Raw genomic sequence first — 20,181 nt, 5'->3', positions numbered from 1 at the left:
GGTGCTCTTGTAAGAGCTGGTCTGGGACTCCGGGTACCGTGAGCCCGACTTACCAGTGTCGGGCTAGCTAGCCTCCCCTAGCCCGTTAGTGGAGGACCCAGAGGTAGGCTAGGCGTAGCTAGAGAGTGTATCCCCAGTTAGACGGGTGAGGGGGCCGATACCCCCTCCAGTGTTGTATGTCAGTGTTGTGCTGTACCGACACGGAATAAATACGTGTGCCTCCAACCCCGGCGTCCAAGTCTCCTGGAACACTATTACATATATATAAATAATAAGGCGTCCATACGAAATGTAAATGGCTTTAAAGTAGCGAATTAATTGATGCCGAGTTTGATAGAGGCATGCATTGTCACTGGATCTGAGTTCGTGTGCAAAATGTGGAATTGATTGGGCAACGGGAAGTCGACTAAATGTTGATGACAAGATTTGACCACGACCAACACAGGAGTCAAGTAAAGTAAAACTGTTGAAAAAAAGCAAAGCGGCAAACACTAATTTAGAATCTTTATTCATCTCGTAAAAACTTTAAAATAGCTCAAATGCAAACTGATGGAATTCACACAACACATTAGCAACTTTACAACTAAAACTAGAACAGCTTAATGCGTCAGCGAATGGACACGGAAACAGATAAAAAAATAAACAGAGGCAAACTATGCTAAAAGCAACGAAAACAGCAACACAAACAAAAACCCCACAACGCAGTGAATGTGCGCTACGGTGAGGCCCATGTTCTGCCTCTGGTCACCCGGCGTGAGGGCAGCGTGGTGCTCACAGGCCGTGCGAACCTCCGGCATTATTTCCCAAGGACATTCCCATCGTTTTCCACGTATCGGTGGTTAAAACCCCACGTCCGTGTAAATATTTTTTTCCAGGATCGTTAAAACGGCAGTTGCGTCGTGTTGGATTTGGCCAATCGCTCCCGATCCGCCTTGTTGCGCTCCGCAGTTGCCTGCCCGCGAGTCGCGCGTTTACACCCCGCATGGAAGAAGCCCACGCGGGGTCTGCGTCGCGAAATGATTGTGGTTAATGAGGTGCCGGGCTGGTTTTATGTGGCGTCAACAGAACAACGGAACGTACTTTGAGTGCTGCTCCAACAATGACTACATTTGCACACACGCACGCAACGGGCAGTAATAATGTTGTTGTTGGCCTCTTTCTTTCACGCGCGCCCATGTGCGTGTGCGTGTTTTATAAATTGAGTATATAACGTGATGGGTTTTTGCACGTAAAATTTCTGCAAGGAAAGTATTTCTCGAGAGAAACAAATAAAGTATCCTTATTTTACCGCCTAATAAATAGATAAATAAATAAATACATCTCCGTCGTCTTGAAGAAAACGCAGTGAGAGGCGTCGGTCCACGCTCAAAGTCGCACGCCTACAGAACCGTGGCGGGCAGCGGCAAAAAAACAAAAAGGCAGCGCTCCGGTGGCGTCCAGGACACGTTCCACCTGCGAGGCGGCTCGCCACGCGACCAGTCGTACAGGGAGCAATGACACATCGGGCTCACAGCGCTCCAGTGGCACTCGGTTTGCGGAGCCAAGCGTGGCGGCGCGTTCGCTCGCAGCGTCGCGCAGTCGGCGCTCACGAGTGGCGTTTGGCGAGGCTGAAATGACAATTAGCAGCAATTCGTTCATCATTTGACGGTGGCTACCTTTGGTGACCTTTGGCTAGATTTGGTTACATCCTTTCCGCTGCACATCGGGCGACAGCGTCACCGCTGCCCCTCAAGTTGGTTTCATTTATTTTTGCCACATAAAGAGGAGTGCAACCTGATATGATTTACTTCCTGTAATTATAACGTGGTAACTTTATGCAAAAAACAGGTGCTAACCATGGGGGGATGGGGAGGGCGGAAATATGTCACTGTACATAAGTATATATAATATACGTACATACACAAATATGCATACATACACACAGTAGAACCTCATTATAACGGCTGAACAGAGGAAAGGAAGGCTTTGAGTGAGTAACGGTGTCCGAATTGTCCCAGTGTCAGGAACATGAGTGAGGTCCTGTTATAACGGCAAATGCTTCTTCTTTAGCGAGGCATATTAAAACACCACTGCCGAGTGCACATGCTGTGGCAGCGCCTGTACACGTCGGCATGCCCTTGGCAGGCACGGTCCTGGGCTGGTTTAGGTCATGGATTTGAGGTGGTTAGGTGATCTGGAAATTGCAAAGCGCGTGTGTATATATATGTACGTGTGTGCGTGCATGTGTCTAACACAACGCATACTTATAAAGTGTGAGAGATAAGGAGAGGTGAAGTCCCCTTGCCTCTGTGTGTAGGGGCGACGGGTGTCCATTCTGTAGCATTCCTTTGCTAATAAAGAATTTACAATTAGACAGCTGCTCGTTTGAAGATTTCATCGTAAGATTCTGGCCCCTCTAAACCTCCACGTGGCCACCGGGCGACACGTCGGGATCAGAGAGAGCCCCCAGGGCGTTCGCCAACGTCTGAGCCGTGACGTTTTCTAATGTAATGATTAACAAGATCACTCAAAGTGTTTGGTAAAACAAAAACCCACGAGTGTGTACAGCGAATACGGAGCCAGCATTTCAACCACACGGTTCAACCCGCTGTCTGTAATTCTTTAATAACAGACGATACCTTTGCGGACACGCGCTATATTCAGCAATGCACATTTCTGGCTCGTGGTGCTCGTTATAACAGGACATATAACAGGACACTGTATCCAGATTTGCCATTATGGAATTTTACTGAATATAAAGGTCTCCAAAGTGTTATTTTTCAACATGACTTACACCGTCAAACTCTTTATGAAGCCACGTGTGTTGATGCATCTACAGAAAACCTCAATTTCTTTTTTTTCCCTATGAGAGTATGTTCTTTACAACTTTTTTTTGCATCACTCTTCATGACTCATCGGTACCGGTGGGATTAAAGCAATGTGTTACCTACGTGGACCGAACAAAATACATCATATCAAAGAGAAGCAATCCATCTCTCGTTGAATTGGCACGGCGACTGCACGGCTCTCCAGAGTCCACGGCCCTTCGCTTGACGATCGCGCTTCGAGCAGTTTTAAGCCGTAAATATTTACACTATTTGTTTGCATAGCAAAAAATCTCTAATTGCCAGAAGTAGAAAACTGCGATTGCAACTAAACCGAGATTATAAGACTTTGTAGCTGGCACATGGACGCCTCGTCAGCTACATTTAAAAAATAGATCTCATCGTCCCTCACAGTCACGTGCTGCTGCTCCTTCTTCTTCTTCCTCCTCGAGCTGCAGACGGCCACTGGCGCCCGCGGCGCTCACACCTCTGACTCGTAGCCCGAGAGGTGCGCGTGCGCGTACTTGAAGTCCGACCTCTTGGACAGAAACGACATGGGCAGCGTGTGGTGCTTCGTGGACAGGGCGGAGCCCTTGCCGTCCCTCCGGCGGCCCTTCGCCGGGCCCCCCTGACTTCTGGCCGAGCCTTTGGCCTCGGGTGTGCGGGGACACACGGGCGGCCCCGACGACCCGAAGCTGCCCGTCTCCGCCGAGCGCCCGCGGCAGCGCTCCAGGCACACCATGGAGCGCGACGCGGCCTTCTGCCCGCCGAGGCGAGCGGCCGCCTGCGCCCAGTAGGGGCACCGCTCGGCGTGCGCCTCCTCCCGCCCCCCATCGTGGAAGCCGCCTCTCCTCCCGCCGGCGCCGGGGGAGCCTCCGAAGCGGTCGTCCGAGGCGGCGGCGGCGGCGCAGGAGCCCCTCTCGGAGGCGGCTTCGTCGTCGTCGTCGCCGCACACCCCCCCGCCCCCGTCGTCCCCGTCGTCATCTTCGTCCGCGCCGGCTGGGTCGTCGTCGTCGATCGTCATGCCCCTCGTGCGGCCGAGAGGTCGGCGGCAGTGTCCCGGGCGGCGCGGCGGCGGCGGGGCGGGCGGCGGGACGCCGGAGCAGCACGAGGGCGGCGTCTCCTGGCTACCGCCGCCGCCGCTCTCGTGCGGGATGAGGTCCACGTCGGCGCTGCCGGGCCCCGCGTAGCGCGGCGGGCCCAGCGGCGGCCGCGCGGGCGGCGGGGACAGCGACGCCGCGCGGCTCTGAGCCGCCCTCTTGGACTTGTGGGCCTGCGGGGGCAGCATGTCGTACGTGCTGTGCAGCGCGCACCTCCACGGGGTGCTCTGGCAGCTACCGCCGCCACCGCCACCGCTCGGCGAGGTCGCGCCGGTGGCCACGGCCCCGCCGCCTCCTCCGCCGCAGCCGGGTATCGCGGGAGCACCGCCCGCGCATCCCTCTCCGCTCTTTTCGCTCGCGTAGAGCCAGCTCTCCCCGTCCGTCTCCCAGCTGAGCTGCTGGCGCACGCCGGAGCCCAGCCCGTAGGGCAGCGCATCAGCCGCGGCGCCGGCCGTGGCGGCCGCGGCGGCGACCGCGGGTTGGCCGGTGGAGAAGAAGTACGGGCGGCCGACGGGGGGGAGCGGCGCGGCGAACCGCGGCCGCCCCCGCGGCGCCCCGGCGCACACGGCGCTCACCGCGTCGCCGCGGGCCGCCTCGGCAAAGCTCACAACTTGCCGCTGGGCGGCGTCCGCCGCCGCCGGGTGCAGCAGGGGGTTCTGCGCACACGACGGGGGGCCCCGGTCGGCGTCGGGGGCCCCCCCCTGGCCCCCGCCGCGCTCGCGCCTGCCACGGAAGACGCCGCGCGCCGCCCCAAACAGGCGCCGCGCGCGGGGCTCTTCCGGGCGCGCGCCCTGGGGCGGGGGCAGGTAGTAGCGCCGCTCCTCCACCATCTCCACGCCGTAGAGGCAGCTGTAGATGCCCTGGAGGTGGAGAAGAGACATTCGGTGAGGCGGGCAGCGGGTGGTGAGGTCACGCACGAGGGGGGCCAGTCTCGGGTTGGAGTCGAGGTGGTCTGTGCGGAGGGTGGCAGAAACTGACAAAACCTAAGAATATGAATCCTTGCAGTCACGAAAGCTTCAAATCTAGAAGAAACTGATGTGTCTACTCTGCTACCGCCGCTTCCCCGGGGCGGCGAGGGGTGGTGGATCGTGTCAGATGAACAAAGCGGTGAACCGCGAGAAGTTCGGTTGGTGAATCACGAGGTTTTGTGAAAGTCCCAAACCCGTGGAAGTTGGCTATGAGGAGATGGCAGGAGAGGCATCATGGTCCAAATTGATCGCATTTGTAAAATTACCTACAACTTCCTGTGTTAGGATGACACATAGCTATCATGGCTTCTTACTGCCAAATATGGCAGGGCAGAACTCTCATGAAAGAGAGTCACGAGACACAGTGAGGCTTTTCTTGGGTAAAGAGAGCCACGTTGAACTGACATTAAATAAAATCTTTAAAAAAAGTTTTTAAGAAACAACGGTTTTATTAACAACTTCGTTTAACTCACAGTCGAGAAGTACGTCAATGATGCTACGCCTGCTCCCACATCACCGCTTACTTGAATTAATTGATTACTTCCGTAACTGGTTCACGCGGAGCAGGCGATTCGAGAGTTTAGGGACCGCGGCGTTTTTGACCTCCACAAATATATATAAATAATAAGGCGTCTACACAAAATGTGAATTGCTTTAAAGTAGCGAATTAATTAATTGATGCCGAGTTTGATACCGGCATGCATTGTCACCGGATCTGAGTTCGTGTGCAAAATTTGGAATTGATTGGACAACGGGAAGTCGACGAAATGTTGATGACAAGATTTGACCACGACAAACACAAGAGTCAAGTTCAGTAAAACCGTTGACAAAGGGGCGTGACAACCAGAGCCATTCGGTCCCCATACCAATACAAACAAAGGGTGATCCAAACTGGAAGTGGAAAATGTCATCTGTAGAAAACTACGAATGAATCCAAACATCATACCTCGTTCCAGACAAACCCTCGTCTGTTTGTTGGAGGATTAAATGCCCTTCAGATTGCTCTCATGACAGTCCAACGCCTTCCTTTCTTTGTACCCAAACCTTGAATCGCTTTGGCAGAGCCTGGGTAGGCGCGCTATGATCCCACAGCTACTTACAACCCCACCCATCCCCCACCCCGTGCAAGATCACACTGATACGAATCAAAACGCGTGCCGTGTGTTTTATTTGCTCGCGTGCCGTCTGCGGGCTCCCCCAGCGAGTCTGGCGGCACCCCGAGGCGGAGGAGGGATTGAACGAGTCGAGATAACCTATGGAGGAGCACTTAGGGTTGGCATTATAGTGGCAGATCACAATAGTGTCGATTGCCGCCCTGATTATTTATCTCTCGGGTTAAATTTGGATAATAAAAAAAGGCATTGTCGCCTTGAAAACTGCACATTTTTGTAAAATGTGAATGAATAACTTTTTTTTTAAGTTCATCTGATATCGTCAGTGATAACGCTCTGCGACTGGGCCCAGAAGCAAGTCTGTCTGTATCGCAGCTGCAGGGGCATTACCGTAAGTGCTGTTTTCATTTGGATCGCCCCTTTATTATAGACTGCCCTTTGCCACGCAAACAAGGTTGCACTTGTCGTCAAGCGTGCACGCGTTCACGATAGTCACGAGCTACATTGTTTGGTTGTACTACCAGATGTAAACTGACGCTTCAATGCTCATAACTTGCTAAATGTATTCGTGAATGTAAAATAATCGTAATCGTGGAGTTGGCCGACTGGCTCAGAGATCAAAGAAGTCAGTCGGCAGTGCTCAGGTTCTGGGTTCAAAACCAGTTTCAGCTCCCGTGATTAAAGCACGTACTCAAGTGTAGCGATTTCATGGTCGCAGCCCAGGTTTAGATTAATCGCAATGGCTATTCTTGGTAAGTGGTCAGCAGTGATGGATTCCCCGAGTTTTATGTCCTTTGCGCTTCCAAATAATTCTTCTGTTTCGAGATTGCTCCACTCATTGATTGTCAATCAGTTTCCTTGGTGCCCTCTTGCTCTTCAGGGATAAAGATAGATGCGGTCACACATGATGACAAAAACCCATTACATTCAATTTGGGGTTTCACTTCTTATTTCGTATGGCAGGGTCGAAGCGTGTTCGAGTTGAATACTAAGTTTTTTCAACTCATCCAAGGAGGCTGTGGACCCTGTGTGGATCGCAGCGACAGCGCCAGGATGTGCATGGATGGGGCGTTCGTCGGTGGTGCGTTTGGAGGTTCGAAATTCACTCGTCATGGCTTGGGAATTATTTGACCTTCCATTTGTGAAAGGTGGACATGCTTCTCCCATGTTGCGTTCGAGCAGCACGGGTTAGCCAGCTCCGCGGTGTTGGTGGAAGAAAGAGGCCCGCTGCTTTCACGATCCTGTCCAGCGAGTGCCGATGGTTATTTTTTTCCGGCTGCTAGATCGGAGGCGCGCATCCAGAAAGGTTTCCTGGATTTCAGCCGATGGCGTGAGGGTTCTTTTAGGTGTTGTTGGTGCAGCCAAGCGATGTTGTCCATAATATCTCCGTACTCCCGGGTCGTCGCAGCCTCACGTTGGATGCTGGCTAGTTCATTGTTCAATCTTCGTGGGCTTCTGGCAGCTTCACCAACGTGACCGGTGAACCATCGATCGCCCAGCGTTTCTGCGATGAGTCTGTTATCGGGCAGCAAGGCACAGCTGTCGCAAGCTTTTGCAGGAGACCCTTTCGCCGTTTGGTATCTTATGCTGAGGAGACGTCGATGAACGGCCTTGCTTTTTTGAGCTGACGCTCAAAGCCTGCCTCAATGAGGCTCATGAAAGCAAGCGGTTTCTCGCTTGACAGTGCTTGTTTGCAAATATCTCTAAGGGGCATTAACATGTGTCCTAAGCGTGGGTGAAGAGGTCTACTGATGCAACATCAACAATAGTTCTGTGATGTCATGTTCTGGGACTGTTCTCTGACACAGTGGTACATTGCTAACTGCAATTGCTTTTGTTAAGCCGACTTAAAATTCACACAAAAATGTTTAATCTGCAGTCAAGAGGTGTATCCTATTATTCCATAACCTCCTAATTCCCTTGACCCTGATAAACGTAATTCAGACAACGCCGGTGTTACTTATCTTTTAACAATATCAAATGTGGAACATAACGGTCAACAAATCATGGACTTGACAGGCAGGATCAGTGGCACAAGTGATTAGCACACCGCGATGTGATCTTGGTGGCCTGTGTTTGATTCCTGAACATGGTTAACGTTAGTGTTGTTTTATCGTAACTGGTCCTGTTAAGACCAGCATGATGAAGTATGGTCCAGGCAGCTCCCACGACTGGCACGGTGTGGGGAGACCATCATCAAGCAATGCATCAACAAATAGCTGAGAATGATTTGTATTTTGCATATGCTCACGTTTGCTTATGCACCACTATTAACACCGCCGCTGATATTTTGTTTATTCATGCATAATGTTTATCTTGGATCTGAAGGAAGTTGAAATGAATTTGTAAAATGTTCATCTCGTCATTCCCCTCTGAATTATACGCCAAAGTAAAATAATATAATAATCAGATTGTAAAATCATTAACAAATATTGTTTACGGTACAGCAGCCATTTTAGAACACTGTTAATTACGTACCATAGCAGAGTTATTATGCAAAGTGCACGGACTGTTTTGTAATGCAAATGCAGACTACAGACAAGAACTATATCTTTTGAACGCTTCAGCTGCTCATTTAAATACATTTTTGAAGAGCTCACATACCTACCAAACAAACGCAAAATTCCCATTTTCAGTAAACCAAACATATCCTCCAAACTTTAGCATTTATACATGGGAGACAATTTATATGTAAAACTGAATTAAAAAATGCTTAAAACTTAAGCAAATTTTGCACCATTGCAGTTATTTAAAGTGCATCAGATACCTTCATGTGATCACCACCACCAGCAGCCATGATCTATCCACTGCTGAATAAAGACCTTCCCAAGCTATGGGCAAGATATATAGAGCTCGACAATTTCAATCGAAACTTTTTAATTGAGAAATTGACTTCATGATTATACATTTGAATTCATATCATGTGCCACGTTGAACTATAAATAAATTTCACTTCAAATGATAGTTTAACGATTGTGTTATAACGTTTCTTTACTTTCTTCATCTGCAATCATTGTAGTCATACCCTGCCCAATTAATTCGCTTGCTTCTCCATCCGATCCTCCTCAGCGGTTGTTGGCATGGTGGCAAAGGTGCAGCCCTCCAATTTCCTGCTCACACCACTGATGGTGGAAGGGCCTCCACTAAAACGTTAGAGAGGGCCCCCCTTCTTGAGGGAATTTTGGCCTACTCATCCATGCTGGCACAGCCTGCATGAGACCTGCCGATCGACTAACTGTGGACAGAGGCGGGGGGAGTTGGGGGGTAATAAACTTGTCGGTTGTTGCAACCGCCACACCAGGGGCTCGAACCGGCGACCTCGGGGTTGCGAGTGCGGAGTGCTGACCACTACACCACTGAGACGACAGCCAATGGGAGAGTGCTGACCGCTACACCACTGAGACGACAGCCAATGGGAGGGTGCTGACCACTACACCACTGAGACGACAGCCAATGGGAGGGTGCTGACCGCTACACCACTGAGACAACAGCCAATGGGAGGGTGCTGACCGCTACACCACTGAGACGACAGCCAATGGGGACGGTGCTGACCGCTACACCACTGAGACGACAGCCAATGGGAGGGTGCTGACCACTACACCACTGAGACGACAGCCAATGGGAGGGAGGGTGCTGATCATTACACCACTGAGACGACAGCCAATGGGAGGGTGCTGACCGCTACACCACTGAGACGACAGCCAATGGGAGGGTGCTGACCGCTACACCACTGAGACGACAGCCAATGGGAGGGTGTTGACCGCTACACCACTGAGACGACAGCCAATGGGAGGGAGGGTGCTGACCACTACACCACTGAGACGACAGCCAATGGGAGGGTGCTGACCACTACACCACTGAGACGACAGCCAATGGGAGAGTGCTGACCGCTACACCACTGTGAGACGACAGCCAATGGGAGGGTGTTGTTTGCAGTATTTTACATTGCGGCAGACGTGTTGCGAATGTATTCCTTTGTTAATAATGTTTACATTTCAGCATTAGCATTCATACATGCTGCATGTTAGTTGTATGGGAAAATTAAACAACTTTTTTCACTGCACGGCTCAAAGTTTTTTGATTTGTTATATTTATCTCCACTACACACCTCGTATTTCATTTGAAACATATATATCCTCCATAATATATATCCTCGCTGTTTTATCTGCCTTCTACACCAATAATTTGGTTGTCCTCAGTAATTATTGCCTAATAAAACATTTCCATTTGACAGCTCAATTTTCTCTGCCTCTACGGCAACGCCACCAAACGTGACGTTCTCATCGGGGACAAGCAAAACTAAATGTCGACAACCACCCGGATTCGATCTGTGCGTAACTTTTACTTCACTCTCGTGAGCCAGCAGAGATCTGGCACCATTGTTGTGTACATCGTGATACATACACACCCATGAAACGTAATGATTTGATCATTGAGAATTAATTGAATGCAATGAATAATGAGCTAATTTTCGTGCTGCGTCGTACAGCCCTCCGCAGTGTCTACGAGTCACACCGCGTGTTCTTTGGAATGATGTCCGACGTTTCACACCAATTCAGTCCCTGAAGATATCCCCAGCATTTGGACCAGTTCAGGTATCACTTCTCTACTGTTCGCCATGGCCAGGAATAAAACTCGGGCCACCCGGGCGCATAGCACAGTAATTCAAACCACTGTGCCACTGCCCCATCATTCAGACATGATACTTTGGTCCATATGAACGTGTGCCTTGATACCAGCGCTTTTTGGTGGCTCCAGGTTGAAAAGGTTGCAGAGGCCACCTCGGGTGTTCCAGGTGACGCATGCAAGGTGGATCCATGAACCATGAATGCGCTGGCTGCGGCTTCATCATCGACGCTTCCTCCACACGACGGGCGCTCGCAACTGACGCAGACTCCCAGTGGGAGGACTGCCTCTGTGCTCCAACTATCAATGAGTTCACCTGCGCACGTTAGTGCCTGGGACGGCGAAAACCCGAGGCGGACTTTATTACTTCCTAAGCCCGCAGCCATGAATCGCCAGTACTTCATGCATCATCTAAAAATAATTGTCGTAGAGGCAGAAAGACCCATTCCGGGATGGATTAACGCTCGGAACCCTGTTGCGTTTCCTTGATCGACGTTTGACAGATGGTAGATTAATTGTGCTGTAATATCCTCGGCTTAAAAGGTGAGGTGAAACTTATTTAAAGCTTTGCAACAGTGGCTATAAATCCCAGATATTAAAAGTGACGCGGGAATGTGATGGCAATCAGAATGACAGCAGGTTAAACATGCACGCAACGTGAAACGAGGCAAAGTTGCCCATTTTGCTGCCAATCTGAGGGAAAGGATATGACAATTATTTAATCGTTTTTAATGCTGTGAAAATTTATATTATATGTTTTATCCCAGTTATGGCGTAGAGTGGTAGTGCAGTGGTTAGCACACCATGCCATGCAGCCGGCAATGTGAGTCTGGTTCCCTGGCCACGGCTAACATCAGTGGCACGTGATATCTGCATCAGTCCTCCTCCTCCTCCTCCTGCTCACCCCTTCACCAAACAGCACGGTCGCGCACAGCCCACATGGCCCACACGGTATGGTGAGCATTTCATCCAGCAGTGGATTGACAAGGACTTGTGCATTGTTCATGTTACTTTCATACCGTTGTTAATTAACACATTCCTGCGGAGGGAGCTGGTAGGAACGTTGGGTTGCTCGGTCAATGGACAGAGTCAACGGCGGCGTGGTGTATTCCGCAAATATGCCCGACTGTGAGGGCAGGGCACAAGCCGGCGTGAGTAGCTTAAACGTTGAGTTTTATAAGGGCACCACGGGGTGACTAGCCCCTCCTTACCCAGCCCCTCCCCACCCAGCCCCTCCCCACCCTCCCCTCCCCACCCAGCCCCTCCCCACCCTCCCCTCCCCACCCAGCCCCTCCCTCCCCACCCAGCCCCTCCCTGCACGACGGACACAATAATCCCCTGTGGGCTGGTGTAACCAGGAGGTTCCTACCAGTAAAACATTTTGAAGCCTGGTCACTCAGAAGGTCTAAAAGTATACTCCTTAATGCTCGCATATTACTTTAAAATTAGTATATTATTTTTACTTTCATATTTACAAGAACCAAAATGTAAAATAAAAGTTTAAATTTTGAAAGAACATTTTTGATGGTTTTTTCACTGTTGCCATCTTTCTAATTTATACTTAATTGTCGAAGCCTTTCCTTTGTACTTCTGTTTCTTCGAGCAGTGGAAATACGCAACAGGAATTTCATATTTAATGTGAGACGCTAATGCGATGGATACATCTGAAGCCAATGTCTATTGGAGGTAAAGTTATCGCTTAGTTTCAGCTATTCAAAATAAAAATAAACACTTCTCCATGTATTCTATAACAAAAAAATCGCCCATATAACAATTTGACGTGCAAAGACACAGACAAAGATCCCAGTATAGCCTCAACAGACTGTTGGGGCAAGTGCTGTTAGTGAGTAGCACCTATGAAGACCTTGCATGGCACACGATAGGGTTGGTGGCCAACACCACGCCCGGCCGCCTGTGTCCCTTAAGCCCTGATGTGTACACGCCGCACCAGGAACTGATTGAACTCATCGAAGGCTGAGAGGAGGCCTAGCACCATTGTTGTTGATCATGCACGGGAATGGAACTCGGCCCGCCAGCTTCAGAGCGCGGTGGGCACACCACCACCGCACTGCCGCTCACACAGCAGCAGCAGCAGCTGGCGTGCATGGGTCCAGCAGACACGATCCCAGCACTGACCAGTTATTTTATTTATTGAGCATGTCCATTTGAGACTGGGATTTGTAGAAAGTGAGCTCACAGAATTCGGCCATCGTTTCTTGGATCATTCGCTTTCCCGAGGTGGGGGGGGGGGGGGGTGAGGGTGGCGGGGGGGGCAGGGGGGGAGAGGGTCCCGGGTCCTGGCGAAGATCGCAACATGAATGCTGAACCACTGGCCGGTAAAACAAGGGGACCTTCACAACTACACCGTCGCTTCTGTGAAAGCAGATTTCAAACACCCCGAGAGCCACCGCGGTGATCTGCATGGGGATGCCAGCATGTTTACTCAAATCCCACAATTTAAAAGAAAGTGAAACCAAATTACAGAGGAAATTATTCCTGATAGCCCCCTGTTTTTGTCCGTAATTACGCGGGTATCGCCTGCGAAGGAGATGACCGCAGCTCAGCAGGGTTTCCCCTCTGTGAATCCAGATATAAATTAAATGATTGAAGAATGTATTAAATTGTATGTAACAAACACGATCATTTAACTGGGCAAAGCAGGCCGGATGGGGAGTGAACAAAACTATGGTATCGCCGGCGTGATTAAAGCCGTCGTTGTTGTTGTTGTCTGCTCACGACGTAGGATGTCATGAGGCTTCCTGCAGTCATTTGCAATACATGCAGCCACATAACGGCCCTATTGTGCACTCTCAATTACCCGTCAAAACAAAGCCCCGCACGCCAGGCGACGCAAGGCACGATAAAAACACGAGGCAGTCTGTCACGATGAGAGAGCGCTGTTTAGGTACAAGTCAGTCAGCGCCGTCGATGAATTAATTACGCTCACAACAACAAAAAGAGGCACGCATTATTACTGGGGGGAGGGGAGGGGGTGGGGAGAGAAGTCGCGATGCCGCTGTGACAAGGAGGGTGCACGAAGCGCTCACGCCGTGCCAACGCCGAGCCGCGTCACACGGAGTGAGCACTTCGAGCCGCGTCACACGGAGTGAGCACTTCGAGCCGCGTCACACGGAGTGAGCACTTCGAGCCGCGTCACACGGAGTGAGCACTTCGAGCCGCGTCACACGGAGTGAGCACTTCGAGCCACGTCACACGGAGTGAGCACTTCGAGCCGCGTCACACAGAGTGAGCACTTCGAGCCGCGTCACACGGAGTGAGCACTTCGAGCCGCGTCACACGGAGTGAGCACTTCGAGCCACGTCACACGGAGTGAGCACTTCGAGCCGCGTCACACGAAGTGAGCACTTCAAGCCGCGTCACACGGAGTGAGCACTTCGAGCCGCGTCACACGGAGTGAGCACTTCGAGCCACGTCACACGGAGTGAGCACTTCGAGCCGCGTCACACGGAGTGAGCACTTCGAGCCGCGTCACACGGAGTGAGCACTTCGAGCCGCGTCACACGGAGTGGGCACTTCGAGCCGCGTCACACGGAGTGAGCACTTCGAGCCGCGTCACACGGAGTGAGCACTTCGAGCCGCGTCACACGGACTGGGCACTTCAAGCCGCGTCACACGGAGTGAGCACTTCGAGCCGCGTCACACGGAGTGGGCACTTCGGACCGCGTCACACGGAGTGAGCACTTCGAGCCGCGTCACACGGACTGGGCACTTCGAGCCGCGTCACACGGACTGGGCACTTCGAGCCGCGTCACACGGAGTGAGCACTTCGAGCCGCGTCACACGGAGTGGGCACTTCAAGCCGCGTCACACGGACTGGGCACTCGAGCCGCGTCACACGGACTGGGCACTTCGAGCCGCGTCACACGGAGTGAGCACTTCGAGCCGCGTCACACGGACTGGGCACTTCGAGCCGCGTCACACGGACTGGGCACTTCGAGCCGCGTCACACGGAGTGAGCACTTCGAGCCGCGTCACACGGACTGGGCACTTCGAGCCGCGTCACACGGACTGGGCACTTCGAGCCGCGTCACACGGAGTGGGCACTTCAAGCCGCGTCACACGGACTGGGCACTTCGAGCCGCGTCACACGGAGTGAGCACTTCGAGCCGCGTCACACGGACTGGGCACTTCGAGCCGCGTCACACGGAGTGAGCACTTCGAGCCGCGTCACACGGAGTGGGCACTTCGAGCCGCGTCACACGGAGTGAGCACTTCAAGCCGCGTCACACGGAGTGAGCACTTCAAGCCGCGTCACACGGACTGGGCACTTCAAGCCGCGTCACACGGACTGGGCACTTCGAGCCGCGTCACACGGAGTGGGCACTTCGAGCCGCGTCACACGGAGTGAGCACTTCAAGCCGCGTCACACGGACTGGGCACTTCAAGCCGCGTCACACGGACTGGGCACTTCAAGCCGCGTCACACGGACTGGGCACTTCGAGCCGCGTCACACGGACTGGGCACTTCGAGCCGCGTCACACGGAGTGAGCACTTCGAGCCGCGTCACACGGAGTGGGCACTTCAAGCCGCGTCACACGGACTGGGCACTTCGAGCCGCGTCACACGGAGTGAGCACTTCGAGCCGCGTCACACGGAGTGAGCACTTCGAGCCGCGTCACACGGACTGGGCACTTCGAGCCGCGTCACACGGAGTGAGCACTTCGAGCCGCGTCACACGGACTGGGCACTTCGAGCCGCGTCACACGGAGTGGGCACTTCAAGCCGCGTCACACGGACTGGGCACTTCGAGCCGCGTCACACGGAGTGAGCACTTCGAGCCGCGTCACACGGAGTGAGCACTTCGAGCCGCGTCACACGGAGTGGGCACTTCGAGCCGCGTCACACGGACTGGGCACTTCGAGCCGCGTCACACGGAGTGAGCACTTCGAGCCGCGTCACACGGACTGGGCACTTCGAGCCGCGTCACACGGACTGGGCACTTCGAGCCGCGTCACACGGAGTGAGCACTTCGAGCCGCGTCACACGGAGTGGGCACTTCAAGCCGCGTCACACGGACTGGGCACTTCGAGCCGCGTCACACGGACTGGGCACTTCGAGCCGCGTCACACGGACTGGGCACTTCGAGCCGCGTCACACGGAGTGAGCACTTCGAGCCGCGTCACACGGACTGGGCACTTCGAGCCGCGTCACACGGACTGGGCACTTCGAGCCGCGTCACACGGAGTGAGCACTTCGAGCCGCGTCACACGGAGTGGGCACTTCAAGCCGCGTCACACGGACTGGGCACTTCGAGCCGCGTCACACGGACTGGGCACTTCGAGCCGCGTCACACGGAGTGAGCACTTCGAGCCGCCACCGAAGTGCCGCTCGCTTCCCAGCAGCCACCTCGACGCGTGCGCTCGCAGGGCAGAGGGGACGGATGCAATGAACGATGCGGTGGATTAGCGACGGGGCGGCTGCTTCTTCGCGATACAGCGTCGCGAAATGTATCAAATCGTTTGCGAAACGAATTGTCAACTTGAACGAAATTAACCAATTTGCGAAGCGCTTCGCCCAAATCCATACTCCGTGCACAAATGGCACCAGTTTTGAGAGTCAGCCTCTCAAGTTTCAAATCTAAGCCTCCAATCAGATTACCCACAATTCACCTAATCTTGTCGTATATGCATAAGCGCAGCAGGATGAGTCTGGTTCGTATTTGGATGGGAGACGGCCGTGGCTTGCCACTTGTGGGGCTGTGAGGTGGCCAGGAATGGCCAGCGTCGAGTGTTGCCCCCGCACATGCACGGTTGGTCTTCTCCGGGTTTTCTGGGTTCCTTCCCACATGAAGCCAAACGCTCGGAATTTCCACCAAACATCATCATCACGATCCATGGGCAGATCGGCCGTAGGTGTCCACTGAACATTTCGTCACTTGTTTGCACTTTCCCCCTTGTGCCAATATGCTCAAGTAGTGTTGGCCCAAATATTACCTTAAAATATAATCTTGAGACTCCTAGATTCTTTCACTGTTTATCACGTCCGTAAAGAGTTGGTACTATTATTCTTAAGTGTCCCACTGCTCACATGAACAAGAGGTAGGTGTCGTCTCGAGCTTAGCAGTGGAAGTTTTATATTCCCAGAGTGGAGAGATACCCTCTGATAAGGACTACTATCGTTGACTTTTCATCGCAATTAAAGGAAGGTCCATTGCCTGGAACGTTGCCGATTTCTTGTCTTCCCTTGTCAGGCCACAGTGTTGTTGTTGCTGACGCATGTCTGCGCGTGTTTGTTGTTGTTGTTTGTGCTTGTGCACCGCTGCTGATGCGCCAAGTGATCTGTCACTAATCAGTACTCGTTTGATGAATCTTGTGGGAGGTGATGGGCAGAGTCGCCCCCTGACTGTGATGTTAATTCATAGCCTAGTGGCCGCGACTGACACATTCTACGTCCTGGCAGAATAGTTTATGTACACATTGTGCAGGGATTATTATTAGAACGTTATCTAACTTTTTCGATACATTGCACCACACATTCATAATCTTTTTTTTTCTTTCTAAAACCTACGATTACTTTCGAAACACCACCCATAAAAAGACATGGATTATCTTTTTCTTAATCCCCAATAAATGTTTTATACCTTGAAAGTAATTTGCGGAGAGAAACAACGTAATTGAAATCAATAAAGAACGTTTTAGAATGCGCCAGGCATTACTGCCTTGGGATTTAAAGTGCTGACTTGACGTAAACAGATAAAAGTTATCATTGCGGTGTGGGCCGTAGTCTGGATCGCGAGCCACGGCCGGCAACAGCCTGCCTCTTTAATGAGAGAGCAAAGAGCAACTTGGCAAGGATGTGACAGCGTGTAACGGTGATGGATCCTTGATTTATTTATAAATTTCATTTTCGCTGGATGCCGAGCCGCGGCATCGAAGCCTCGGCACGGGGCGAGATGATCGTCCCGTGAATCGCGACTGGAACGCGTGCACGGCACGCCTGAGAGTAGGTGACTTCAGGTACCTCTCATGGAAAGGATAGGGTAAGCAAATTGGAAGTTTGTAATGGAACGTGGCGAGGGAGTGTGATCAGGAAGAGCAGGTTACATTGGGTGGCACACGCGTCTGTGGGGTGGCACACGCATGTTACTGAGGCAGGCAATTGGAATCAGCATCCAGAGGTCGATGACTAAGGAGAAGGGCTGATGCCAGATGGTGGGAGGCTCGATAAGCTTGCCTTAAAGGTTAAGTGCCAACTTTTCACCGATGGGATCGAGCAGACAGAAGGTGTGGCGGCATTACCTCACAGACCAGGGTGACCTTAAGATGCTTTATGTGCCCTTCTTTCTGCTTTATTCCATGGAAATTCATCCCTCAGGGCCGGCCCGAATAAAAATCGCATGTCTACTGTGGGTGTCTTGGTGCAGCCTTTGGCGACCAGGCTGAAACCATCAACTTGCTGCACTTGAGAGCCTGGTCTAATCCCGGGATAGAACCGTGGATTCATTGCCGGTCTGTCAGTGTCACTGACCCAGGAGGATCTGACACGGCCGAAGATTGCTCCCATCGAGTCAGGCTGACACCTCATCGTGTCCTTTCATCACCTTGAGCCTTGGAGAGAAACCACTGGACATGACGTGCCTCAAACCACGTCTCTTGGGAGCAGAATCTCGATGGTACCCTCAGGCCCACACGATCCAGCTGCAGTTAATTTGCGGCTGAACCAGCATTCTGTTTGCACTGCCGATGCACCTACCAGCCACCTCGAGACTGGAGCTGCCACGGCTATGAGGTGGTGATGACAGTTGAAGGTGATGGAAGATGCTTTGATTTCAGAAGTGACACCGTTAGGCATCACAGTGATACACTATTCATGCTGCTTCTTGTCCTCCTTTTCTGCAGCCTTCTGAAAATGTAACTTTTGTTGTTGTTGTTGTCATAGCCTACGGGCAAAGCGAGGAATGCAGTTTCAATATTCTCAACAACAAAAGCCTTCTGTGTATCCTGCTTAGACCTCCACATGTGCCTGCACAGAGCTCGTTCACGAGGTTCCATGCTTGTCACCAGGTAACAACGAGGTGCAAAGTCCATCTCGCGATCGAGCGGGGGGGGGGGGGGGGGGCACTCAACCTTATGGAGAAAACCGCCATAGGAATGTGGAATGTCTACCACTGGCTCCGGGGGGGCTCGAATGTGAGACGAGCACAGCCCTTAATCGAGGTTTTTGGGTGAGATCGCGTAAGTAGAAATGTGTCGTTAAACCCGCCACTAACCCGACGCAGCCAATTAGTCAGGAGTTTGTCACGTGAACAAAACGTGCCAATTCGCTACTAGTTCAGCACAGCGGATGTGTTGCCGAGCAAGCCCAGCACCTCTGCAAGTGCAGCCCCAGTGCTGCTTTGAGTTGAGGTCTTGTGACGCTGAAGAGACCCGACATCACAAACCCCTTTCCCACAAACAAACTCCAATTGGAGCGACAGCACGATATCGGAAAATACAAGCAGAGGATGTGAGGTTCAATAATGTTCGCTGGACTTCTTCCGCACCGTACGTGGCCAACCGTGCTAGTCGGAGATGCGAGGGAAGAACAACAAACTGAACACAAAAAAGCAGTTACGAAGAAATGAGTTTTCAATCCACATTTAGAACTACATACACTGTAGCTACCGTGGCTTCCCAATATCGAACACTGGCGACAATCTGCCACCGCCCCACCACAGACATGCACAGCTGTGACAGTCCGAGCACGTGCGTGTGTGCGTGTGTGCGTGGGGAGCGTGTACACTCGCTGGTGCATCTCCCAGTCATCTACGTCAGCCAACCCATGGCATCTGGGTCTGTTCCGTGACCTGCCAGCGAGCTTTCGACACTTTACGTGGCCTCGGAGTGCACCTAGCCTGGCACAAGCGCCGTGGTGATGTCACCGCCACTTAGTGGTGAATGACGGCTTGCTGTTGTCAGGGGGTGTGTGGGGGGGAGAAGTAGAAAGCAGTCGCGTGGCTGTGCTCTGAACTCCGAAACTCGAGTTTGATTCCCGCTCACGACCAACAAAAGTGACGAATATCTGAACCGGTCCAGGGCCTTCCCTAGGTCGACCGAGCCTTAAATGAGTACCTGGTGCAATGTGTAAACATCAGCAATGGGAAGACAAAGGCGGCCGGGTGTGTGTTGTGCCAGCCTTCATAGGTGTTCACTAACAGAATTTGCCCCAACAGTCTGTTAAGTCTTTGGACCAGAGGCAGAAAAAAAAGTGTTGGTTTGACCAATGACAGGCTTGTAAATATAAATATACTATATCACTCATCGCATCACACATCCAAATGATAGAGAAGTCACGTGTGCTAAAACAGGCACTTTAAATGCATAGTAGCATCCTGCCAGCATTTAAAATTCAGTAGGTTAGGTGCTGCAGCTGCATGAACGTTGTGAAATTATACATGCAAAGGTGAGGCATGTTGACATGCCCACAGCATCATGGGAACACGAACAATGGAAGGCCCTCTCTTCGTGGATATTTCCCATGCTGCAGTCCAAATAGATGCCATCTTATTTAAATATGTTATTATTCATGTAATTTGTATCTCTAATTGTATCTGGATTGTGCTGTTGGCATC

General features: G+C 52.1%; 1 protein-coding gene across 3 annotated transcripts in view; it reads right to left on the bottom strand.

The window, feature by feature from the left end:
- Nucleotides 1-1,430: 1,430 nt before the first annotated feature.
- The window catches only part of LOC133347229 (glutamate receptor ionotropic, NMDA 2C-like), a 122,460-nt gene continuing 103,709 nt past the window's right edge, over nucleotides 1,431-20,181 (bottom strand). For all 3 annotated transcript variants that reach the window (XM_061559331.1, XM_061559347.1, XM_061559339.1), the window contains exon 12: nucleotides 1,431-4,764. In XM_061559331.1, coding sequence (XP_061415315.1) covers nucleotides 3,286-4,764 — 1,479 coding nt within the window. In that variant the 3' untranslated portion in view covers nucleotides 1,431-3,285. The remainder of the gene's footprint in view (nucleotides 4,765-20,181) is intronic.

The sequence above is a fragment of the Lethenteron reissneri genome, chromosome 3 (assembly GCF_015708825.2).
Source record: "Lethenteron reissneri isolate LAM-NWPU_2019-01 chromosome 3, ASM1570882v1, whole genome shotgun sequence".
Taxonomy (NCBI): domain Eukaryota; kingdom Metazoa; phylum Chordata; class Hyperoartia; order Petromyzontiformes; family Petromyzontidae; genus Lethenteron; species Lethenteron reissneri.
This window is presented reverse-complemented; position numbering and strand designations above follow the sequence as displayed.